This window comes from Trachinotus anak, unplaced genomic scaffold, assembly GCF_046630095.1.
Source record: "Trachinotus anak isolate AG129_WGS33_773 ecotype Australia unplaced genomic scaffold, CSIRO_AGI_Tana_v1 ptg000004l, whole genome shotgun sequence".
Classification (NCBI taxonomy): domain Eukaryota; kingdom Metazoa; phylum Chordata; class Actinopteri; order Carangiformes; family Carangidae; genus Trachinotus; species Trachinotus anak.
Genome location: NW_027273855.1, coordinates 17,602,091 through 17,625,934, shown reverse-complemented (window position 1 = coordinate 17,625,934; position 23,844 = coordinate 17,602,091). Strand labels below are relative to the sequence as shown.

Here is a 23,844-nt window from a genome sequence, read left to right as displayed (position 1 = left end):
GTATAAATATAAATTTATGGTGTATATCCTATTCAGTTTTGCAGGTAAGCAATGTTTATTCAGTGATCATCCATAAGAAGTGTTTTTTTAAACCACAGAAAAGGAACACAGGCACCAACAGGTAGAAAAGGTACAGTATGTACAGAAAATTTACACTGACAAGATATACAAGCAAGACCATCACGCTTTTATAGCAGCTCCAGTTCGGTAACGTCAAGGTTTCTTGTTACCAGTTGCCCTGATTCTCATTACAAGCCATATGTTTTTTTTATTTTTAGACAGCCATTTGTTTTACATTTGGCTTGTGGCTTCATTAGTTATGGTACATGAGTGTGTTCAAAAGAAATGTCACAGTTACCTGACTTATAGGAAAGGATTCTTGTAGTAACTGAACAATTCCTGTACATTGGGTGGATTAGTATGTTCTGTAGGCCTACGTGGAAAATAAATACGCGGGACTCTGCATGAAATATGTTTGTTAAATTTATTAGAATCAGCGCAGTGCTTTTTTTCTCATTACTTTTTGCTCTGACGTAGGACCTACTGAGGACTGAGAGGTGTATGTTGTCATCCTCCTCTATTATATATACAATGCACAGTGCATCTGATGCAAATTTTGTTACTTCTGTGTGAATTTAAATGTCTCTTTGACTTTTTTTGGCAAAAATTATTTATTCAATTAATTACCTCTCCATTGCTATCCACATTTATGCTCTATCCATAGTTTTGAAACACATACTTGTTGGTCAGAAACAGCAATTATGCTTAATTTTGCATAGTTATGGAACTGAGAATCTAAAAAGGCATCAGTGTTTTATGTGCCACAGGAAAGTGCTTCATCTAATTTCAGTCATCAAGCTGGCAGAGCATGGCCACACCACGCTTGATCCAATGTTGAGGGGGCCTGCTGGTTGTCAACGTCATGGAAATGACAAAATTGGTGGAGTGGCCTGTGGTAGAGAGGGTGCCCTTCCTCTCAGTGGTCTTGTAGAGAGGGCAAACATACAGTTTCTGAGGCTGGTCGTTGCTTTTCTTTTGACCTGTGTGGGAGAGAAGCGAGCAAAGAAACAAAGAAAACACAAAGTAGAGAGACAGGAAAATGGGGGGGAAATAATCACAGAAAAGAACAACACCAACTTCACAATATTGGGTTTCAAATAGACAAACATGAATGGCATTCATTTCATTTGCCATACATTGGCTGTAATCACAGTAATTTAATACTTACTGGGCTTTATCCAGATGATGGGCATTGTATCAAATAGGACTTTGGGGTGCTGCTCAGCCAGAACTCCACTGATGATAGAGAGACAAATGATAGTTAAGGTTTATCCAGTCTCTTTGTATATCACAACTATAATAACAATTATTCTAAAAAATATGTGAAACTATATGTAGTATCAACACCTACCTCCCTTTGTCCCATCGGGCTCCATCCAGAAACAATCCATTAATATAAACACCATCCTCAGGTGATGTGTCTGACTCACTGACGGGAAGAACCTGTAAGATCATGAAAACAAAACCACTTATCAGTGTACTCTTAGGGCTATGAGCAGATATTTTAGGTGAAGACAAAGGATTATGAAGTGTGTGAGATTTGACCTCAAAATCAAAACCTAGCAGGTCAATGGGGACATGGTATTTCCTGGCGTAGTTCTGCATAGCCCCAGTTAGGAAGGCCTGGGTGAAGAAGAAGCCTGACAGCCAGAACACATTGGGCTTGCTGGTGTCGTACCATTGCTACAGACACACAAAGTAAAAATGTAAACATAAGAAGATTTTTTTTTTGCTTTTTGCTTTTTTTAACTTAACAAGCTCACATTAAATCATACTCAAGCATATAATGCATTTTCCAATCCTCAATCAAAAATAATGGTCACTCTCTGAATGATGTGATCTTTGTGAAGCAGTCTCACCTGCAAAAACTTCAGTCTTGAGAGGAAGTCATTTACATAGCTGCCCAAGGGTTTGAGGCTGGGATAAGAGCACTTGGCCCATTTCTCTGGGAACTTTCCCACTACCAGACTTCCTGCAATTGCCTCCAGCTCAGCATCCATCACCACAAAACCCTTAATGGCCTTCAGCAGGTTCTGTAGACTCACACGGATCACACTACACAACCTGAGAGAGAGCAAAAACAGCAGTTAAGTCATATAATGTAAGGGGAGATGTGCTGTGCTTCTTTAAGTTCTGCAATGAGCTGTTTTGGCCATACGTGTTGTAGCGCTCCATCTCTTGGACGAGCACAGTGTTCATACTCTCCTCATAGCGCACAGGGAACTTCAAGAGAGCTGCTTCTGTGTCAAAATTAGCTGGAAGCTATGGGAAAAAACACGCCTGTTAGTTACAAGTATTCAATGCAGTATGTACAGATTATAATAAAGGTACTAATAAAGAAACACCAATTGAAATTCTTTACCAGATGCTGCATTGGTGCCCTGTGTACTTTATTTTTAGCGTGGAGCTTTTAAAAAAATTGTTGTATGTTGCTTAAATCTAAAACTTCAAGATTAAAAGGATGGGAGAATCACATGTAGAAGTTCCTTATCTTGTCAGAGCTATAATAACACGCTTTTAAGATATCTCACACAAGATAAACAAAAGCATTTCTGTATCTGTAATAACAAGGGTCTACAGCATGAGAGGCTGCACAATAAATAACGGTACAGCAGAGTGTCATTAGATTTTCAGGTATTTAGTCAGAAAACAAAGTATCTGACAAAGTAAAAGTTTGACCTGATGATTGCACCAAACAGTTTCTCCTGAGGGTGACATGAATGTCTGTCTGTAGTTGTTGAGACATTTCACGCCAAACTATAAAATGTCAATCTCATGGTGGTGCAAGAGGAAAAATCAGCGGCTCATCGAGGTCATTAGGAGTCACTGTCTGTGAACTACAAATCTCCGTACAAAAGTTTATGCCAATTCATCGAGTAGATGTTGAGCTATTTCATAGGATAAGTGAAACAAGACCTGCTAGTAAAACTAGAGGAAAAGTGAGGAGCTCAACAAAGTCAGTGTGGCTCATCCCCTAGGGACATTAAAAGTCTGCACACAGTTCCATGTCAATCCACACAATTGTTGCTGAGAGATGAGATATAGTCTGGACCAAAGAGAAGGGCAACACACATTGCCACTAGCATGGCCACCAGCAAGGCTAAGAAATTGCTACACAAAGAGGAGATTTTACTAGTTTATACCTTGGTAAGGATGTCATTAGCTATGTCGTACAGCGTGTTGTCACTCCCAGAGCTACTACCACCCTTAGCGCCACCACCCTGGGTAAGTAGCAGTGAATCAAACAGCATCTTCGTCTGCTGGAGATCTTTAGAAATGTCTACATTTTCATGCATCCCGAACACCTCTGGATGCTGGCTGAATGGAAGTTGCTGGAACACAACAAAGGTATCGTTACTGTATTGAAAGTAATAATATACAGACTTAACCAATACGTTGTTATCCTGTGTGTTTACCTTGATAAATTCAACATAGTCCTCATAGATAGATTTAGGCGGGGCAAAGTATTCGCCACTAGGTGAGAAAGGGTAGCGAGGTTTCTCAATGACATCCTTGTTGTAGAAGTCTGCCAAGATGGTCATCAGGAGCCGCCTATCCCAGTCGTCTGTCACACGGCCACCATAGTTACACTCCCCGGTCAGATACGTTACGGCCTCGAAGGGCACCTCATCATATTCATTTACAAACAGCTAAAGAGGAAAAGAAATTAAATGCATTTTAGATTGTTGTGATGATAGAAGCCAGGCCGCTGAATCTCTGAATGAATACCTGTAGCTGTCTGATGCTTATACGGAGGTCAGATTCATTGAAGCCATAGGGAATATTCCAGCCCAGTGGACCAAACTTCTTTCTTTCCTGAACAAGAGCGTGGAAGAAGCACAGTCCATACAGGAGCTTTTCCCAAATCTAGTGGAGAAATCCAAGAGTCAGAAAATGTCCTTTGTGTGATATATCTAGCAAATAGAGAAATGAAAGTCCCTGATGTATACAAAATGAAAATGAGCTCACCAGCTCCTTATTGGGGCAGTTACTGAAGAAGTCAGGGTCAGAAACAGGATCTGACAAGTAAGACTGAAGTAAGTTGAGTCTGAGTCCTGTAGGAGGCTCATTTGTCATTTTCACCCCATTCTGCAGTATGGTAACTGGAAACTGATAACAGAAAGAAACTCAGATGAAATCTCTGTACTGCTACTTAAAGGTTTTAATGCAGGCACAGAATGAAATGCACTGTGCTTTACCTTAGGTGAAGGGTAGCTTGTGAGCCAAAGGCGGAAGTCGGGGTGGCATGTTGCTGGACTTAAGTCCTCACAGATTTTCTCTAGGGTGGACATCCAGGAAACAGCCAGGTGACAATTCTGTAAACACACCCATGTCCCATCCTGCATGGCTGTGGATATCATTTTAGCAGCGATGGGGCCCTGGCCCTGGCCCAGAGAGATTGACTGGAACTTGGTGCCACTCATGTTCTTGTCACTGGCAAACTTTAGTAAACCTGTGGAGAGATATTATTTCTAATGATTTTCAGGAGTAGCATTATCTGAAACATTGACTGTAAATCATTGGTAAGGTAGGACCTACTAGCCATGGGATCTGCTCCTGGAGACAGCACAAACACAAGAGGGATGGTGGAGTTAGAGTCCAGGTAGCTCTTACTCAGGTCAAAGGGAGGGGGCTGTACAAATTTCTTCCCCAGTTTGCCAGTCACATATTTAGTCACAGCTGGCACTATCTTATCAGGCCTGAGACAGCGAACAATGATCATTTTCTGCAGGTCATTAAGTTGTTCACACCATGGCGAGGGCAGAGGAGTGTCACACGGCTCTTTGCTGTCATAAATAGGCTTGAAGTCTCCTGGACTCTTGATGAAAGCCTCTCTGTGGAATAGATGACACCCAGATTCACTCCATTTGTCAAAAGTAATTCATAATGACAAACAGGACTGACTTCACTAATGGAAAAGAACATTTTTGGTTGAATGAGTGGTGCTTTTTACTTTATTCCTTGTAAGCCAGGCAGCTCACTAGCTCGACAGATCTCATCCCAGCTCTTGTCCTGTAGCCAGCTGGGGTCAGGGTTTGCAATGGTGTTCTGCAGACCCACTCCTCCAGTCAGCAGGAACATGAAGTCAGAGTATTCGATCTCTTCTTTTGCTCTAAATGCAAATATCAGGAGAGGATAGCACGATGTAAAATTCCCATTTTATATTTTTATATTAGAACTTGGTTAAAAGCTGAAATCAAATCCTACAAACTTAATTAATTAAACCTGTGTCCCACAGTAGCTTTAACACTTACAGCAGTAGATTAGTGCAGAGGAGGAAGGAGAAGAGGAGTTTGTCCTTCTCAAACAGCGAGCGACAGACGTTGCAGTACAGGTTATAGGTGAAGTGATCGATCAGGTATCGAAGCCTTCTCTCCAGGATCTTGGACTTGTTACTGATGAATAAAAGACAGGACACAAGAATTTTTAGATGAACACAGACCAAGTGAAAGTTAATATAAACCTATGCTAAAGTGTACATCAGATGTCAGTGTGCAGTTTGTCTTTTGTTCATAAGTTCAAAATGTAGCTTAATGTTTGCTGACTGAGTAAAGGGTTTTTCTGAAAATGGTTAAAAACATTAGCATTTAACATGAGCACTGACACAAATATCTAAATTTGACTGCAGTTCTGACAAGACAAGAACTGAGCCTGACATCCAAATAGAAACACGCAAATTGCCATAATACTCCTCTGTCATCGTCAAGCTTATGTCTACAATATGTTCAACAGGTGGAGAACAATCTTCTCTAAACTGCTGGTAGAGTAATAAAGTCCCAGTGGATTTGTCTCAATGCATTACCTCTTTCAGGACATTGAAGAATACACCTGATGTGCAACACTCACCTGTCTTGTATTGAATTAATGTAGAGGTTGACAAACCAGCTCAGAGAGTACTGGTACATGGGGTCTATGTTGGTCAGATCAGCAATGCTGAAAAACAGGATGGAGGAGTGCTTGGCAATGGCTCTGTAACCCTCTCTGGACTCTGCTATCTTGATCTCTGTCTTTTCTGCAATCTGAGAAATATGTAAACAGTAGGAACTTAGAATACAAAATATCAGACTTGTCACATTCACAATCTCAATTTTTTTTGAGTCCATACCTGCTGTTTCTTGGTAATCTCATTGGACATGATTTTAGCAGAGTCTAGAATCTGAATGGCACTCTCATCCTCCAGGATATTTCCCTCAGAAGACTGCAGAGTTTCTAGGATTTTATCCTCAATTTCCTTTAGCTGCTTCTTATTGGCAGCTGACTGCAGGATTAATGCATTTCTCTCCTCCTCCAGTTCTGGCCTGTAGAGCAAATGAAGCAAAAATAATGCTCTGACCAGACGACAAGTAGTATTTCAGTGGAATACCAAAGTGATTATTATATGAGCAGTACCTCTCCTTGGCAACCACAATCCCCAGCAGCTGGTCCTCCAAGCCCTCCGGGGTGATCATGAAATTGAGCAGAGACACCTTGGTGGCCAGTTCTGGTAGGTAGTGAGGATTCCTCAGCTTAGTGGTGATGTAAAAACGGAAATCGCAGGAGTACTCGATCACACTCTCCCCCAGCCTGATGCAATCCACACCGCCTGGGTGAAACAAAAATGACTGCACTTAAAATTTTCAGTTTCAATTCGCAGATGGGTCTTTTTTCAGTAATGTCTCAATCTCAGCACCTTGTTTGAAGGTTTGTTTGAGCAGCAGTGGCTCTAGTGAAGGATCTAGCTCCTCTCCCACATTTTCCAGCAGCAAGGGTGTTCCAAATTGAATACAGTTTTCCAAAGTTCTCATGTAGTCTGCATCTGTCAGTTTGATTACACTGAGGTTGTTGTCTTTCTCTGAATTCTTCGCCCACTTGTTGGCCTGGCCCTGAGGGTCAATCATCAAGGGCCTACAATAAAACATTAAGGATGAGATGAATTGTAGCTTGAACCGTACATCTTTACTACTCATTTTTAAGCAAAAACTGAATGTTTGTGACAAATGTTTCAGTTTTGAGTAGATTTAAAGCTACATCAACAATCAAACAATACAGACTCACCATCTACGTGAATTACTGACAATGACACCATTGTCAATAGAGAAAGAGTCGCTGGGAAGGCCTGCAATGTTCCAAGCCCTGATTTTAATGCGATCTCCCAGGGTTGTACTGAGAGAAAAGTCATCTGATGATGGAATGTTCCTGGACTGGAGATTTTGATATAGGTGAAAAATAGATAATACATTTCATGTGTAAATGTGTATGAATTCAAAGAGAGTTACTAAAAGTCCAAATACAATACTGGAGGACTCATACTTGGCAGAGTTTGGTCCAATGCTTAGTGCAGTCCTGTCTGAAGCCAGCAGTGAAAGCCCCGAGGTAGGCGATGACACCAGCAGAGATAAGAACATCCCCTGTCAAGTTGTCATATGTGCTCTGCAGGTCATCTGCTGCCTTAGACCATCTAAAGACAAGCATGTTTTTAGTCAGTGGAATACTGCTATTATAATTTTCAATTGGAAAAAATAATTAACCATATATATTTTTGTGCATCATCACCTGGTCTTCTCTCCACCCAGACCACCAATGAGTTTCTCAGCCCTCTCCAACTTCCTGGCACACAAATCCACTTGGAACTCCAGCTGAGCCTTCTCCTCTGTCTTTTCCTCAAATGTTTTTTGAAGAGCAGCTAAACGATCCTCAACCTCCTTTAGCTCGGCTCTTTTCTGGTCTAGCAGGGCCATGGTAGCAGCCAGGGACTCCTGGGCCTCTGCAAGACTGGCCTTTTTAGGAGCCACAACCTAAAAACACAGAGAGCAGTTAAAAACAAAGAATGGGTTTATGCAAACATACAAATGTTATCAGGACTGGTCATGAGAAAGAAGCCTATGCAAATCCAGAAACACCACACCTTTGCCACTCTGTCATACACCTCCATTGCTTTTATCCACTTGCACAGGCCTTCTGCTGCAGAGGAGGCCTTTGCCACTATGCTGGGGTCAAAGTCAGGATTAGTCATGTACTCACTACGGATTTTTTGCATCACAGGGACCTGCAAATAAGAGATAGCAAAGTTAGTTATGACAAAATACATTTAATAGGAAAAGGAATGCAGTTTTCCTGACTCTCACAGGAATATTGTCCTTGTCATATTCTTTAAGATCACGTAAGAAGTTCATATCCCCCAGTAGCTTCTTGCTTGGACCCCAGTAGTCCAAAACCTAGAAGATAAAAAAAACATGTTACTCATCAGGATTTTGGAGGAATGGAATGTTAAAATGTTTTCATTATGATGAGTTTTCAAAATAAGATATATTTTTCCTTAGCCAACCTTTTTTCCAGTCCCAGCTGGGTCAGCTATCTTATCTGGCTTTATGTCCTTCATCACACACACAGCTGACATCACCAGCTTCACCCCTGAAGGTGGATTTTTCATCGACTTCACAATTGTGACATCAGAGGGCTGAAATGAAACAAGCAGCTCAACTAGCTGTCTAAACTGCAATGGTCTGAGTGGCTAAACTGGGTACAACAAAGTCGTACAGTTGAAGGGTGCTCACCTTTAAAGTGTCCAAGGCGGAAAGAGCAGCTTCCAGGGCAGGGATAGCCTCAGCCAAGTCGCTCTCACACTCGTTCTTCAGAGCCTGAGCCTCGTTGGCTTTTATAGTTGCTGCCTCCTCATCAACACGCACAACTTTACTTTTGGCTTCTACCTCCACAGACTCCACTTCAATCACCTGAAAGTCATCACATTATATAATATGCAAAATATAGTTACTACATATTAGATTCAGTATATACTCTAAGTCAATGTTGGGGCTGAATAAAGATTTGATTTATTCACCTTCATCATTTTTGTGTTGTCTATCTTTGCCTGCTCCAGCTTGGGCTGTAGGTCTACTAGTTCTTTCTTCATCTCGCTCACCTACAGAAAGACATCATTAAAAATAAATTATGGTTGAAGTAAGCTCAACATTTTTAATAAAACAAAAAACAAAACAACTCAGGTAAGAATGGCGTTGCATATACCTGAGATTCAGCGAAGGCTAGTTTATCCAGACCGTTGGTATACCTCTGTTTAGCCTTCATAACAGTGTCTCTTTTCTGAGTGAGTAGCAGACGGAAAGCAGCTATTAGCTCCAGGTAGGATGTGGGTGTCACATAATTATGGCGGCCAAGCTCAGAGAGGAATCTGCAATGAAAGCAGCAGCCTAATAGAAATGTACTTCACCTTTGAATATACAAGTCATAAATAACCACATGCCATACCTCTGTGACAGCTGTTTGGCAGAGGTATGGAATGTTTTGCAGATGGGTATGACCTCCTGCCTCTCATTTTCACTCATCTCCAGTGATTCCAGGAAGGAGTTGGCCACTCGCTCAAGTGCCTCCTCTGGCCATGGCTGTCAGGGCAGAGAAAGGAGAAGGATAGTGAGGTCAGGAACAAAGAAAAGAGCGTGAAAAAGCAGACTGCTGACACTGTTAAGAATGGTCATATTTTCTTAACAGGCCAAGGGAGTACAGATGAGTAACTCTCTGACTGACTATTTGAAACACAGATACATACAGTACATAGTTTGTTGTATCATTAGTGCTGTATATGCTGTATATTTCACTAACAATAAAATATAAACAAATGCCTCCTATTGCCTATATACTACCTGGAACCAGTCAATGGTACAGCAGTTGATTAGGGATGGAAACTGGCGCAGGCGATTTCGAAAGGCGTCCCCAATGGGACTGAAGGCCACAATAATATGCAGGTTCTCTCTGCAGCGTGCCACAAAGAATGCGAACAGAGTCAGTGGGCTCAACTCCAAATTCTTATTACCAGCCTGGGCAATAGGACGTACAGCCTGGAGAAAGAGAGATGAAGTAACAGTTATTCAATATAAATGAATAGGACTTTTACAACAGGTATAACTTGCTCTATAAGGGCTTGTAAGAGCCTACCTCCATAATCTCTTGCTTCTCATCTATGGCGAACAGATTGGGCACTTCTCCTGTGTTCAAGACACTGTCCACATCTTCCAGAAAAGCTTCATCTTTGATCTGAGCGTCAGTTAGCAAGAACACCGTCTTCTGACCTTTTACCCCAGTGTTTTTCAGCAGCATCTGTAGTGTAAGGAATAATAGGAGAGTATTGTGACATAAAAAAATTCACAGTTGTTTGAAAATGTTAAAGAAATCACAAGAGTGAAAAAACATGTAATGCAGAAAAACATGACACAGAAGTATTTCCTCAACCATAAAGCTTACCTTGAGATCATCTCTCCACTCTACCATACCATAGCTTTTAGAAATCTCAGGCTGGAACATGGTCATGTGGGCCATGGACGTAGCCAGACGGGTGATGGACTGGCGTCCACTGCCTCCCACTCCCACAAGCAGGGCATTGCCTCCTGGCTGCTTCAACACACGGCTGATACGGGACAGGTGTTCCAGGACGTAGCTACATAATGCAGACATTTCTTTCTCAGTTTATGTTTCTATGCAAAGACTGACTTGAACAAAAAAGAATTATTACATTAACTTACTCGGTAAGTCATTTGGTTATGTTCAGTCTAAAAATCATTACTTTCTTACAACAAGAACAATTCTTCATCTATAGCATCAAAGGTGTTTACCGGAAGATGACAAGGTTCATGCGATTCTTGTGCATCTGGTTGTATTCATCAAGACAGGACGTCACCACCTGAGCAAAGCTTTCCATTGAGGGCACCTCAGCGTACAGGCGCTCATCATCCTCCAGGTCAGGGTTCATGTAGTCGCCGAACAGAAGATTCCGCATGTCTTCCTCTTCCAGCTGAGAAAGGAAGAAATGTGATGCTACAAATCAAAGCATTTCGATTTTTCTTTTTGTTTCATAAGTATGTATTTTGTATTTGTAGAGCATGAACAGACTCACTGAAGTTTCAGTAAAGCACATGACACTAGAGAAAATATAACTCAATTGCAACTTACTTTTCTGCCTTTTTTGAGGTGATCGAACACCTGATCAAAGGACTCTTTGAAGTGATCTTTGAGGATGCTGTTCATCAGCTGGTAGAGCCATGCTCGATCTTTGTCATCCACCAGACGGTCATAGTAGACACGGAAGACCTCATGGACAAACAAGCGTATCATAGTGCGTTTGTTCTCCAGAGACTCTTTCTTCAGCAGAAGGCAGCCTTGGATAATGCGTGAGAAGTCCCGCAGGTTGAAGGTGTAGTGAGACTTGGCTGGAGTTGGAAGCAGGTTCTTCATGGCTTTCTTATACACCTTTGGTGATTGAAAAAATGATCAGATGAAAATCATATTTATCCATCACATATCAACAGTTCATGTTATCTCAAGGTGTATCTTTTGGGCACTCACTTCCATGGTAGCTGTCACTATTTGGTTGCCAACAGTGAAACATTCTGGTGGGAATTGGTTGTTTTTGAGGTAGAAGGACACCACACTGGAGAAGATGTGAACCATGGTATCATCACTGAAGGGATTAATGCTAAAAATGTTGAAGTGCCGCAGGAAGCGAGATGTCACTGCATTCCTCCCACCACCAGGGGGGCCCATAGCTGAGACAAGCTGGAGGTCAACAAGCGTAATCTTGGAGGTATCCTTCAGGTCGTACCTAACAGAGCATAACAGGTAAAGTCGGTCTGTTAAATAAACACTAAATTTACTCTTTTCCCATTACATCTTGTGCTTGTTTTAATATGAAATTGGTTTCTAACAGTGGATGGTCTATACCAGTTTCCGTGGTCTATGTACTGTCGAAGAAGCTCCACAGGAGGCTGTGCTCCAAACTGTTCCAGTGCAGGCATATTCATATCATCCACAAAGATGACACACTTCTTTCCCATGGGGGGACCAAACACTCCCTTCCTTCTTTTATCTAACCTGGACATGATAATATTCTGGAGAATGACACAGAATAAAGGGTTGAAAATTCAAATAAGTATCCTTTCTTGTTTGTCTACATTATCACCTCACATAGTATTTATGACTAATAAAGTTCTCTATCTATCTGTATGTTTTCCTAGTAATCAAAAAAATCCTCCAAACACATTCTTTCATGCATGGTTCCTAAGTGCTTACCTGGGTTTGGTTGGCACTAGTGCGGGCTGAAAAATTGACGAAGAAGGGTAAATAAAGGTCTTTGTCCAGATTGTTCATCAGTTTGTCCTTCACATACACTGACTTTCCAGTGCCAGTAGTACCAACAAACAGGAGAGGCCTGAGCAGAGTAATACAAAATGCAAAAAGTCAATTTTGTCAGATTAAATGTAAATAAATAAAATCAGTAACAATAAGAAAATAACAGAATATGTGGCACAGGTAGAATTCACAGTCATTTAAGATAACAAAGCAGTTTTGACATTTGTGTTGATCACTGCCATTGTAACCCCTGAAAATACTAACACTCTGTAGCTGACACAGAGGTCCAAGAGGTAGGTGTAACGAACAGTGTCTATGGTGGGAACAATGATCTCTTGCACTTTGGTGTTTTTGTCTCCCAGGTTGACATTCTTGATGAGATCATTCCATTGAACCCAGCGGCCTTTTCCATTAAACTGTATAAGAGATTAGAGACTTATTTACTGATTTAAACACAATTGAAACAGATGTGAGTGATGTAATTATGCAATACCTCATAAAAATAGTCATACACCAGGCCTTTGTCATCCATGGGACACTCCCATTTTCCCACAGTGGCAGGGACTGGGTATTCTTCTGTTTTTCCTGAAACAGTCACCCTGAAGAACTCACTAAACTTCTCTCTGCTGTCTGCATCACAGCTGCCACCCACAGACCACACCAGGGAGAAGGCAAAAGCTGCCTGCGAATGTGAAGAATGAGAAGCTGAGATGTCATACAAAAATATAATTTAACTGCAAATACAAAAACACTGAAACGTTGCATGGATGTTGTGAGAGGCAGTTCCAAAGTAATAGTTTTGAATAAATAAGGTTATAACATTATTTCAAATAATAAATGATTCAGATGTTTTACCATGATCCAGCTGCGAATATTTTTATCCCCAGGATATGTCTTTACAGGTTCAGTGAGCAGCATCTCAAACAGTCGACACAAGGAAACCACAGTGTTACTGTTGCCAGTGGGAACAACCTCCTGCAAACAAAACCATAATCAGGCATGACAAAACTTCTATATTTTATATATAAATAAATATAAATTTCTATAAATATTTGCGTCTGGGTTGTTCTGGAGCCTGGAGTCACTTACTCTGCAGTGTTTACGCAGCATCCTGAGGGCAGGTGGCAGGAGCCAGTGGAAGAGCTCCAGCAGCAGGGAGCGGTTGTTTGGGCTCTGCAGAGCATCAGGAAGAGAGTTCATCCAGGAGATCACTAAAGGTTCCCAACCCAACTGAGACGGTTCCATGTAGATCATACCGCAGCGGCTGACTGTGGCAGGCTGCAGTGAGAAAATAACCAAATATAATCTTTTTATAACATCCAATTAGATCCTGTCTAGGTACTATAGCTACTGATCAATAATTTAACAGTTTATAAAAAAATCTGATAACAATATATTGGTCAATATTATTTTTTTTACTTAAAAACATAACATGTAAGGTGACATGTTTAAAATTGTGACCAAGATACAGTACACACTGAGCTGCACATGTCACAGTTGATAAATCAGCTTGTCACTGCGCTCTGCTGGACAAACTGTAATGGTGACACCTAGTTAGAATCAAATGTTCTTCACAATCCTATCAATCATGTTGGTGCACCAGTAACTGCTAAACCTCAAGATGGGGTAATCAAATCAGAGCTAAGATACATTAGTCATAAAATAATATACTTTACTCCAACCATCTAACTTACAGAGGCCTGTGATAGATCCATTGCTTCAAAAATCAGACTCATCTGATTGGACATCTGGATGATCTCACCACTCATCAGGCACAACTGTGAGAGAAGAGTAAAGCGATAAAGATTGTGTTCATAACATGAAAGCAAATAACTATTGCACAAAACTCAGAAATACAACAATATCAAATGGTTTTACTGTGTACTATTTACCTTTTTGTTGTCATCCAGCACAGTGTTCATGCTCTCAATCCACAGTGTATCTATGGGACCATCAAACACTACCCATTTACGGTCTGGTGTTTCAGCCGATGCAAATTCACGAAATGTGTTGGCCACAATCCCATCTGTCCACTAAAAATTTGGAAAAACAAAAGGTGAAAAGACTGAGAGAAAGAAAGGGACACATCCTGCCCCAGGTCTACATCATTACTGTGAAAACCAGAGAATCTGCAATACAGGGAAAAATACAAGAGGATCCAAGGCACAGGCCCACCTCATGAGAAACCAGATCAAACTGTCCAAACAGCTGTCCCATGGTGATGGACTTTGGATTCAATGTCCTGAAAATGATCCTCTCCTCTTCGCCATACCCTCTCTCATTCATGAGAGTCAGAGTATCAGCTAGCACGTGTAGCACTTTGGTCTTTCCAGCGAAGGGCTCTCCCACCAGCATGAACCTGATGTTAAAAAAAGAATATCTTCAAGCCATGTCTCAATCATGTGAAATACTGTATCACTGGAAACATAGTAAGCAGGATATAAGAATATGGTAGCGTGGAAAATTGAAATATAACATACCCATGCCTGACGATCATCATCTCGTATGTCTGAATCATCTTCTCTAAGAAGACATCTGTTGGCTGTACGTTGTGATTTTCACAGCACTCTGTAGCAGCCTCCAGAAACAGCTGCCAAAGATATGAAAAAACACTGATTATAATATACAACACAATATTTAAAAAAAAAACACATAGGTGCTCTCAGATTTAGTACAAAAGAATAAGTAATGACATCAACATATCTAACCTGATAGTCAGCTTCAGGGAGGGAGATGCCTGGGAACAAATCACTGGTGATCCCATTGAACAGTGGGATATCATGGGAGAGAAACTTGGGCTCATTAACATCCTTTATAGACCTCAGGAGCTGAGTGTTAAAGTGAAATGGTCAGAAACAGCAAACCAACTGACGAACTAAAAAAGTTCCCAATTAGGACATTATGTATGGGAAAATGTTAATAAATGCATCCATTCAGTAGAATTACCAGTATGTCTTCATTCTCATCAGGAAACTTGAGCTTGAGGTTTCCTGCAGCCACAAGTACAGCTTTGACAGCCCTCATGCCGTAATCGTAATGGAACTGGGACGAGAGCTGCTCAGAACAGAGTCTGTAGGTCATCACAATCTTTACGGACAGTGGTTTAGCATTGAGGAAGCCATAGGAATACAGAGAGATCTCAGCTATCAGTGCGTAGTTGGGGACCATCATTGCCACTGTTCGGAACAGCACCTGCACAGAGAAGAGACATAAAAAATCAATAAATCTGTTACTGCCAATGTTGACAGTAGTACATTTTCTAATATTATGTTGAGGGTGTGCAAAAGCATCATCAGTTAATCACAGTGCACAATGTGATGTTGAAAAGCCAACTGAAATTATCTGAGAAGTTGATTAATATCATAAATGATGAAGAGTATGTAAGAGCTAATGCAAACCCACAATGTCTGATAAAATATTTCACTGGTAAAAGACCTTGAGGTTGTCTGGGAGTTCTGAGCGTCCCGCGTAGCCAGGGTTCATTGTTATGGACACAAAGCAGTTGGGATTGAGTTTCAGCATAGTCCCTTCGAAGTCAAAGTACTCCAGCTTCAGCTCGATGGCCCTCTGGATGCAGAGCACCTGCTGGGCCACTACAGACAGCACCTCCAGTTCAATACGGTTGAACTCATCAAAGCATGCCCATGCACCAGATGAAGCCAGACCTTTAAAAAACTGTGAGAGATTGCACCAAAATACATGGTAAAACATCATGCTTTTGCTTTTGCAATTATGGCATTAGGGTTATAAATATAACTACTAAATTTTCTGCTTGTTTTACTTTGCCCATAGCGATGTAATCCAGTCCGTCAGAACAGTTGAAGACCACACACTGCACAGCTAGAGCTTTGGCTAGATCTTTGGTGGTTTCAGTCTTTCCTGTTCCAGCGGGACCCTCAGGGGCTCCACCCAAATTCAGGTAGAAAGCTCCGATCTAAAACAAAGACAGGGCTTTGAAGTTTAATGTTTAAATACCTGATCACTCAGCAGTATTTAAATAAAAGGAAGTGGCATGTGACATTTTTAAGTCGGCTATTGGTGAGATATTTTACCAGGGTTCGGTAGCACCTGTCAGTCAGTGGAGTGATGACCAGACGTGGTGAGTTCCCCAAGTACTCATATGCATATTTAACATCACAGTTGATTATGCGAACGCGAACGTTATCATTGCTCCAGTAATAACGCAGCTGGGCTAGCCACTGGAAGTCTGTTTCATGTGATACACCTGTTAAAAATGGTTACAATTATTTTATTTGGCAAACATTTTTCTCTAGGTGCCATTGTGGGTGCTGAAGCAAAGCTCTGTTACTCTGTATTTTGTCACATGATGTACCTTTCTCAATAAGCTCCAAGACCACATCCCTGGCATGAACGTCAATTGTGACCAACGCTCCCAGCGTGATCCGCGTTTGTTTAGGCAGTTTCCCTCTCACCAGCTCCACAATGTCATTCAGCTGATTCTGGAGTTGCTGATAGTAGTTCTTTAAGCCCTATAGAGAACAAAAGCCCAATTACTATTTTAATTTTTTCCCAAGGTGGTACCGCTAGGGTGCCATGCCAAAGAAAAAATTCAGGTCAGTCAGTCAGGAGTGAGACACATCACTGCTTTGTAGCTCTACATGATCCAATTTTACTAGTTACACTATTAAAGTTTAATTAGTAAATTAATATGTTTTTTTTTAACTATAAATCATCACAACAAAATCTTGTATTCAGGAAAACATGATGCATAATTTCCATTAAGTAAGCTATAATTGTAGGTCTTAAAAAAAAGAAAAAAACAATGTAAATCTTTCGGAAAAAGCAGTGTAAAAACTCACATCACTCCCTGCTCTGATGGCTTCATGCACCTCCAAGGTCCAGAAAATCTGGGAGGTGCAAAGCACCACCTGCCCAGGCCACTCCTTGACCCACTGGCTTCGCGCAGTCTCAGCATATGCCTGTCAATACAACCATACTCAACCACTCATCTGTCACTCACTCATATTGACATACTGTATATGTAAGGTATGTAGAAAAATGATCTCACCACCCTGGACCGGGCCACCACATCTCTGACACTGCGAAGCATCAAATCCTCCACCTGCACCAACCACTTCTCCACAGCTCCTTTGGCTTCAGATGTGGAGATATTCTGGATTAGCTTAACACGCTCCCCTTCACTGCTATACATGGCCTGGGCATGAACAGTATGCAATTTAATGAAAGTTCATCAACCAATGCATCATATAACAATAACAATATGTGGCTTGCCTGGATATCCAGATTGGGTAGGAAGTCCAGTTTAGAAATGCCCTCGAAGCACTTTTTCAGATGGGGTTGCACTCGCAGTGGGTCTTTTGTCTCAGACAGAATCTCCAGCATTTCATCATTGGACAAGAAGAAGAACCTGGAAAAGGCATCAATAACAAAGATTGAAATATGTGATATTAACAAACAAATTAACATTGAACTAAAGAGACACTGCATAATCTTGTTGTTTACCGTGGAAAAAAGAGACGTTTCTTTTCCAGGTAGGCATTCAGTCCTTTCATGATGGTATCCAGGAGATTGTTGGAATCTTGAAGTTTTTCAAGCAAACCAGGCAGTGAGGTTGCTGGCAGAATCTATGATTGCAAATCACTGGTTAATTAAGACAATGGATCTTATGTTTCAGCTTTTTTCTCATGGTGATCACTAATAATATTTTGACAAGTACCTTAGGGTCCTTAACGCAGTGACTCATGACCTCTTTCCAGTTTCTGTCAACAGTTTGGAAAAGTCGTCCCTCTTCCGGAATCTGCTGCATTATGTCCTGAGATGAGAAGATGGGCTCCAAATAAAGCCACTGGGCCTGCACCCTCAGCCACTCATCTATGGTTTCCTGAATACGAAGCAGACGCTCCTCCCATAGCTGAGGGCAAACCACAGAGAGTCAAAGTTCTGCAGAGCTGGGTATAAAAACACACCCACCTAGTATAGGTGTAATACAAATTGCACATTTAGTTATTGTAATAAGATAAGTATATTCCCCAAAACGTGAAGCTAACCTTGATCTCATTTTCAAAGGGTTTGATGAATGGTGAGCCTCTCATAGTCTGAGTCTTCACAATCTGGTCATCTAGCATTGTCTGAATCTCATCCAGGGCAGTCAGGATAGACACTCCTGTCTCCCTGTAAGGTTGGTGGTGGAAGGAAATAGCATCCCAAATATGTACCATGGTTTGCATTGCCTTCTCCAAGGAAAACTCCTGTAGAGACACATAATGTGGATATGAAGTATAACATTAAACACTTAGATTCAGTATTAAGGTTTTTATCAAATGCTATAAAAAGAAACACAAAATTCAGTTCTCACTTTACTAGCAGCAGCGCTGATAGACTCAAACTCCTCCAGATAAGGATTCAGGTTTTGTTTGAGAACTTTGCGTAGTGTAGTACCAGAGTCAGGAGTGAGGTCATACCCCACTATCTTTGACATCTGGCCCCAGTGGCGGGCTCTGATGCCCGGATTACACAAGATGGATACTACAGGGATATGGTCCTGTTGACACAAGCACATTCCACATAATTCTTTAGCATCAGTACATGAGACTCTACTTACTACAAGACTTTGTTACTGAGGCCCTTTGAAGTAACAGTTACATACAATACCTTGAATTCTTTGATCTGCTCCATTACAGTGGAGCACAAAAGTATTGTGGGGTTCTCTTGCTTCCTTGGAGCATCTTCACTAGGTCGCCTAGACTTCCCAGCAATCTTCTCCATCTCTTGCTCGGCCTTATTTTGTTTCTGTTGGAAATACTTCAGCATCTTGAAGATCTCCCTAAAGAACTCATCCACTTTTACCTCCATGCTCTCGCCATCAAGGTCTTGGAAGGAACCATCCATCCATCTAGACACAAAGAGGATAAAAGGTTATCAGAGGATTTTTTAAATCAATACTCAACATGCATCAAACTGAAATTAGACCTGTTCTCAGTGCGCTGCCACTTCAGTACAAATCCAAACAGCTTCTGGTACGGTTCAATATTCTCTCTGATGACTTCCACTTCTGGATAACATGTTTGTTCCCACTTGTAGAAGGCCTCTTCTTTGTTAATGAAGTCAATAGTCTCCTTCGCCTCCTGGAGAAGTTTCTGAACTGTTCTGACGTCTGTAACATACTGCACAAAAATGATGACAAGACAATTATATCTGCATCATCCCAAACTAAGTAAATCAGAGGTCCACTGAAAAGGTGTTCTGATCCAGACACACAAATGTGGCAAAAATGAAAACCTCCTAACTGCAACAATGGATCTGATTTATGCAACACAGCCCTCTATTACAATTACAATTTTAATTTTACAATTTTAAAACTTGTTATACTAATGACCCATATCAGTGGCTATTTGACAGAAAAATAGATAATGCTGCCTTGTTATTCAGCTATAATTAATGTGCCAGAATTCATGCTCAAGAGATAAAAAATATTTAATCACGCTTTTACACAATTCTGATCACTTACATTGTACCAACACTAATATTTTAATATGAATGCCTCCTGGTGATTTCAGGTCTAGTTCATTAATAGTAATAGGTTGACATTTTGGAAATACACTTTTTTTGCTTCCCAAAATATTAAACTATTCCTTTAAGGTTATCTGAATGCACTAATGACACCGTACCTGCTGCATCATATCCAGCTCAGAGCAATGTGGGAACTGCTCTATTCTGCGTCCCAACTTCTCCAAATGTATCATTAATCTTTCTCTTTTAGCCAGAAGCTCCTTCTCCCCTTTCTGCTTGGCTGTCTGCATCACCTACAAAATGAGAAAAAGTTTCCCAGAATCAGGTCATCCTTAAAAAACATTCATGATATATTGTTATTGGCTGACATGGGAGCATTACCTCTTCATTGAGTTCAAAGACATGGAGGATGTTTTTTGGCCAAAGAAAGACAGTTGAATTAAGCTCCATATCTTCTGGCTCCATGACATGGACATCTAAGAGGTAGATCAGTCTGCAGAAGACTTCCTGTCAGTACACAATGTGGTAGAGAATGGTAATTAGTATAACTGGTATAAAATAACAAATTTTTGTAATATACAGTATGTATATTTTATGATATACAACGTGTTGAACTTATCATAAGGTTGTTTACCTTAATTTTTTCATTCAGTTCATCAATACCCGTTGTCTTAGTGAACTTTATGTAGTCAATCATCTGAGTCATGTCCTCTGTATTTTCGGGAACTTTCAGAGCTTTCTCTCTGATAGTTTCAAATTCAGAGCAGATCCTTCAAACAGACACAAAAGGTATTCAACGTACATCAAAATGTGAACATTTAAAAACACAGGGGAACAGTTTTGTTCATGAATTTTACAAGAAGTCACTTACTGTAGATTTTGCTCATGGTGGCTGGTGATCATTTTCTTCAGAAGTATTTCCGCATAGGTTTTGGCTTTGTTGGCCAGCCCTTGTTTCAGCTCTTCACAGTCCAGATGGACCATTGTGAAGTGGGCTCTTGCTGGGAGGCTGATAATCTCCTTTGACAGAACACGAAACTCCTCCACTTGCTTTAAAAAGTTAGATTATACAATGACAGTCATCAGGAAAACTGGTAACAAGGCAGGTATAGGTATATAACATATTAAGCATGAATTAAACTTCATTATTTGTTACCTTAGCGTACTCATCAAAAGAGTGCTCCTCTTTCATAAACATCTCCACTCGAGCCTGAGCAGTTCCATTGACTAGCCAGTCGTAGTTGTCGACTGCAAAACAAAACAGAAATGTCAGCAGTGAAGTGAATTAAGATCAATGGCGTGATGACAGGAAATGACTGCATTCTGGAACTTTACCATATCTCTGGAAATATTTGTCAGGTTCCTCTAGATTCCTGCGCACAGCGGTCTTTAAAGTGGCCTGTGCCCACGTGAGGATGTGATCAGCCACCTTAGCATCCACAAATGAAGATGTGGTTTGTGTCAACCATGACTGGACCGTCTGTACTTTCTGTGGAGCAATTTCATGGATATCAATACTAGCTAAAAATGCAATTTTACATGAAAAATGTAACAATTGCCATAAAATGGTCAAATGGTGAATACACATAACTTCACCTGCAGTGTATTTGTGATGGCATTAAGAATCTCAAAAACAGCAGCTTCCAGATCTTGTAAGGTGGGGTAAATTTCCATCTTTTCATCATCAAATGTCAGGGCCATACGGAAGAGGGGCAAGCGGTGGTGATTGCTTGGATCAAACAAACTGACAAACTCCTCAACACTTGTCTGAAGCAGGGATTTCAACTAGGATTTTACAAAAGAAAAATGTCTGTGAAGCATCATATATAATCAAGGAACATACATATAAGGAGCGCTACAGTACATATAGATAAAATAAAAAGAAACATACAGAAAATCATAATAATGGCTAGTTGTTGACATAGAGTTTGTACTGATGTTAGCACTGGTTCTACATCAGACCTCAATACAGCAGACTATGTATTTACAGTATTTGCATTAAGCAATGGTTTCTTGACCAATTCAATTTGCAATAGGCAGAAGTAAAAACAAACCTTGGCATGTTTCAATTCAATGTGTCTTTAGCTGTCTTTAAATGTATGACAGCTGGTTTGTGAAAAATGCAGTGTAGATCAGTATCACATAATTACTCTATCTAAGCACTATTTTTGCTGTCAGTAATGACTGACGTGACTTTACCTTGAATCATTTTAAAACTGACTCTTCTCAAGTCTAAAATAAGCAGCTCACCTGATTGGAGATGAGTGTGGAGGCACAGTCGTAGAAGGAAACCAATTTCTCCTCTTTAACTCCATTCAGAGTTTCTTTACTAGTTAGTAAGTGGATGACTTTGGGAAACCAGGTATTCATGATACGATCCTCTGTCCTCTTACACTCCACAGCCATTTTATTCTGTAGGCTCTTACAATCCACAGGTCCTGAAGCCCTGAGCCAACAAAAGCCAAAATGAAATCAAAAAGAAAATTGAGAAAATCTTCACATTAAATGTCTTAGTTGTGTACTTATTTCAGATTTTACCATTTTGCGTTCATGTTGTCTTTTCTTACCTGCATCCTGAAAGATCAACCAGGACCAGTGCAGAAAATGTCATGTAGCTAATATCCAGGACAGTTTTCATCACCGGATGAAGAATGTGCAAATTAGTTTTTACCATCTTGCAGCTTCTGATAAAGCTATCATGCCAAGGCTGGGAGAAATCAAGAATTCTGCAAAAGATTGGAAATGTATTTTACAAAAGGGCATTAAAAATAGATTAAGCATTTCTGTACTTTAGACACTCACTTTGTTTGGTTAGCTGTCTGTTTTTCTGAGATAGGTCCCTCTATCTGTGGATCCCTTAGTATTGTGTCCACTAAAGGGAGTAAATATGACATAATGAGACATGCTTCACCTGTAGTCTACATGTACTCCAGATGAACAGGCATATACATACACAAATAATTGGCAGTACCTGTGTGCTTGACAATAACATTGCGGAAGTCATTGCTGACTTCCATGCAGAGCTCCTGTAGCAGTTTATTTGTCTCAGGGCTCTCTTTAAGTTTCACTGGGACTCTGGAAACGATAGAGTCCAACCACTGCTGCTGGATTGGAGTGAAAGGGCGGCTCTCCACACACTGCCTCAGGAACACATAGTTCATCTGCAAATGGAGCCAAAATAAAGTAAGAGAGAAGTGACATGCATATAAATATGATTTTGTCTCTTGACAAATTTTAAACTAAAAAGAAAACTCACCCTACGCTTCCGCTCCTCACTTAGCATCTGTAAAGCAAGTATTGAGATATACCACATTATACTGTGCAATATTTTTGGATATAAATTGATATTTAAAATATGTGCATAGGAAATTGGATAACTGTCATACACAGGCTGGGAGCTCTGGCTCTGGTGACTGGCTGCGCTGTGCTCTCCTCTCTTTGCTCTGTCTGTAAGTTTCCATTGCTCTAGACCTCCTGTAATAATTCAGTCAACCAAGTGTTACACTGCAGGAAATCCAATAGCCAACATAATGAGCATAATGAGTCTAAATTTACTAGTGGGGTCAACCTGCTATAACTCTAGCTATCAGTGAGATACTGACAAAAAAAAAAACATACAATATCATATGGAGTTTCTCTTGTTGCACTTTACTCCTTCTGTGTCCCAGCAGCTTTTTGTGAGCCAGTAGCCTCCCCGCTATCTCCTCCTTCGCTGCTGTGATCTGCTCCACCTCACCCCGCTGCTGCTGAGTGCCTTCAATGGGGGGGAGGACTGGAAACTGTGACATAGTTTTGAAAAATCCATGGGAGGTAGCCATCTCTGGCAAAAGGCCGCTGAAAAGAACCAGAAGCAAAAAAAAAAAAGGTCAGACACTAAATAACATCTGTTGTAAGTTAACAAAGTTAACGCTAGGCTAATTTCCAGTTGGTAACATTTGACCCTAACAAGCTAAATAATGTCGCAGTAATAATCTCAAAAGTTAATAATAGTGAATAACAACAGACTAGCTATTGTTTTACCTGTTCGTTCATTCAATATCCGCTCGGTTGGGTAAGTTAGTTAACATTGTCTGTCAGTTTATTCGGTTTCGCCTCTGAAATGACTCCTGAGACTGAAGTTAACATCGTTACCATAGAAACAGTAAACAGGGTAGCCATAGGAGGGAGGCGGGGCTTGTC

The 23,844-nt window shown here is 40.7% G+C and overlaps 1 protein-coding gene across 1 annotated transcript; it reads right to left on the bottom strand.

The window, feature by feature from the left end:
- Positions 1 to 32: 32 nt before the first annotated feature.
- dnah12 (dynein, axonemal, heavy chain 12) lies at positions 33 to 23,831 on the bottom strand. The gene is made up of 74 exons (XM_071476499.1): positions 23,686 to 23,831; positions 23,284 to 23,499; positions 23,052 to 23,139; positions 22,922 to 22,948; positions 22,637 to 22,826; positions 22,468 to 22,537; positions 22,233 to 22,391; positions 21,916 to 22,111; positions 21,262 to 21,450; positions 21,001 to 21,154; positions 20,822 to 20,913; positions 20,537 to 20,715; positions 20,300 to 20,435; positions 20,047 to 20,172; positions 19,824 to 19,958; positions 19,126 to 19,319; positions 18,808 to 19,048; positions 18,512 to 18,697; positions 18,204 to 18,404; positions 17,873 to 18,067; positions 17,659 to 17,780; positions 17,428 to 17,563; positions 17,204 to 17,350; positions 16,995 to 17,114; positions 16,508 to 16,664; positions 16,227 to 16,399; positions 15,956 to 16,108; positions 15,610 to 15,849; positions 15,121 to 15,366; positions 14,883 to 15,002; positions 14,655 to 14,764; positions 14,350 to 14,533; positions 14,067 to 14,207; positions 13,869 to 13,952; positions 13,264 to 13,452; positions 13,030 to 13,149; positions 12,668 to 12,856; positions 12,439 to 12,590; positions 12,115 to 12,253; positions 11,767 to 11,933; positions 11,392 to 11,647; positions 10,999 to 11,295; positions 10,662 to 10,840; positions 10,294 to 10,486; positions 9,988 to 10,149; positions 9,696 to 9,890; positions 9,304 to 9,437; positions 9,064 to 9,226; positions 8,879 to 8,959; positions 8,595 to 8,771; positions 8,366 to 8,497; positions 8,166 to 8,255; positions 7,946 to 8,086; positions 7,594 to 7,835; positions 7,351 to 7,498; positions 7,096 to 7,241; positions 6,731 to 6,945; positions 6,451 to 6,643; positions 6,167 to 6,359; positions 5,908 to 6,080; positions 5,316 to 5,456; positions 5,015 to 5,173; positions 4,600 to 4,895; positions 4,260 to 4,513; positions 4,030 to 4,170; positions 3,790 to 3,927; positions 3,477 to 3,710; positions 3,204 to 3,392; positions 2,219 to 2,322; positions 1,920 to 2,124; positions 1,606 to 1,743; positions 1,412 to 1,503; positions 1,229 to 1,296; positions 33 to 1,040 (listed from the first exon to the last, which is right to left on the bottom strand). The coding sequence occupies exons 2-74, from the start codon at positions 23,481 to 23,483 to the stop codon at positions 847 to 849; spliced, it is 11,910 nt and encodes a 3,969-aa protein (XP_071332600.1). The 5' UTR covers positions 23,484 to 23,499; positions 23,686 to 23,831; the 3' UTR covers positions 33 to 846.
- Between the last annotated feature and the right edge of the window lie 13 nt (positions 23,832 to 23,844).

Excerpts from the sequence above, each read along its gene's own strand:
- dnah12 (XM_071476499.1), bottom strand. The coding sequence starts at position 23,483 with ATGGCTACCTCCCATGGATTTTTCAAAACTATGTCACAGTTTCCAGTC. Across the intron at positions 16,400-16,507 it reads CTTGGAGCTTATTGAGAAAG|GTGTATCACATGAAACAGAC; the intron begins GTACATCATGTG and ends CATTTTTAACAG. Across the intron at positions 1,744-1,919 it reads CAAGACTGAAGTTTTTGCAG|CAATGGTACGACACCAGCAA; the intron begins GTGAGACTGCTT and ends GTGTGTCTGTAG.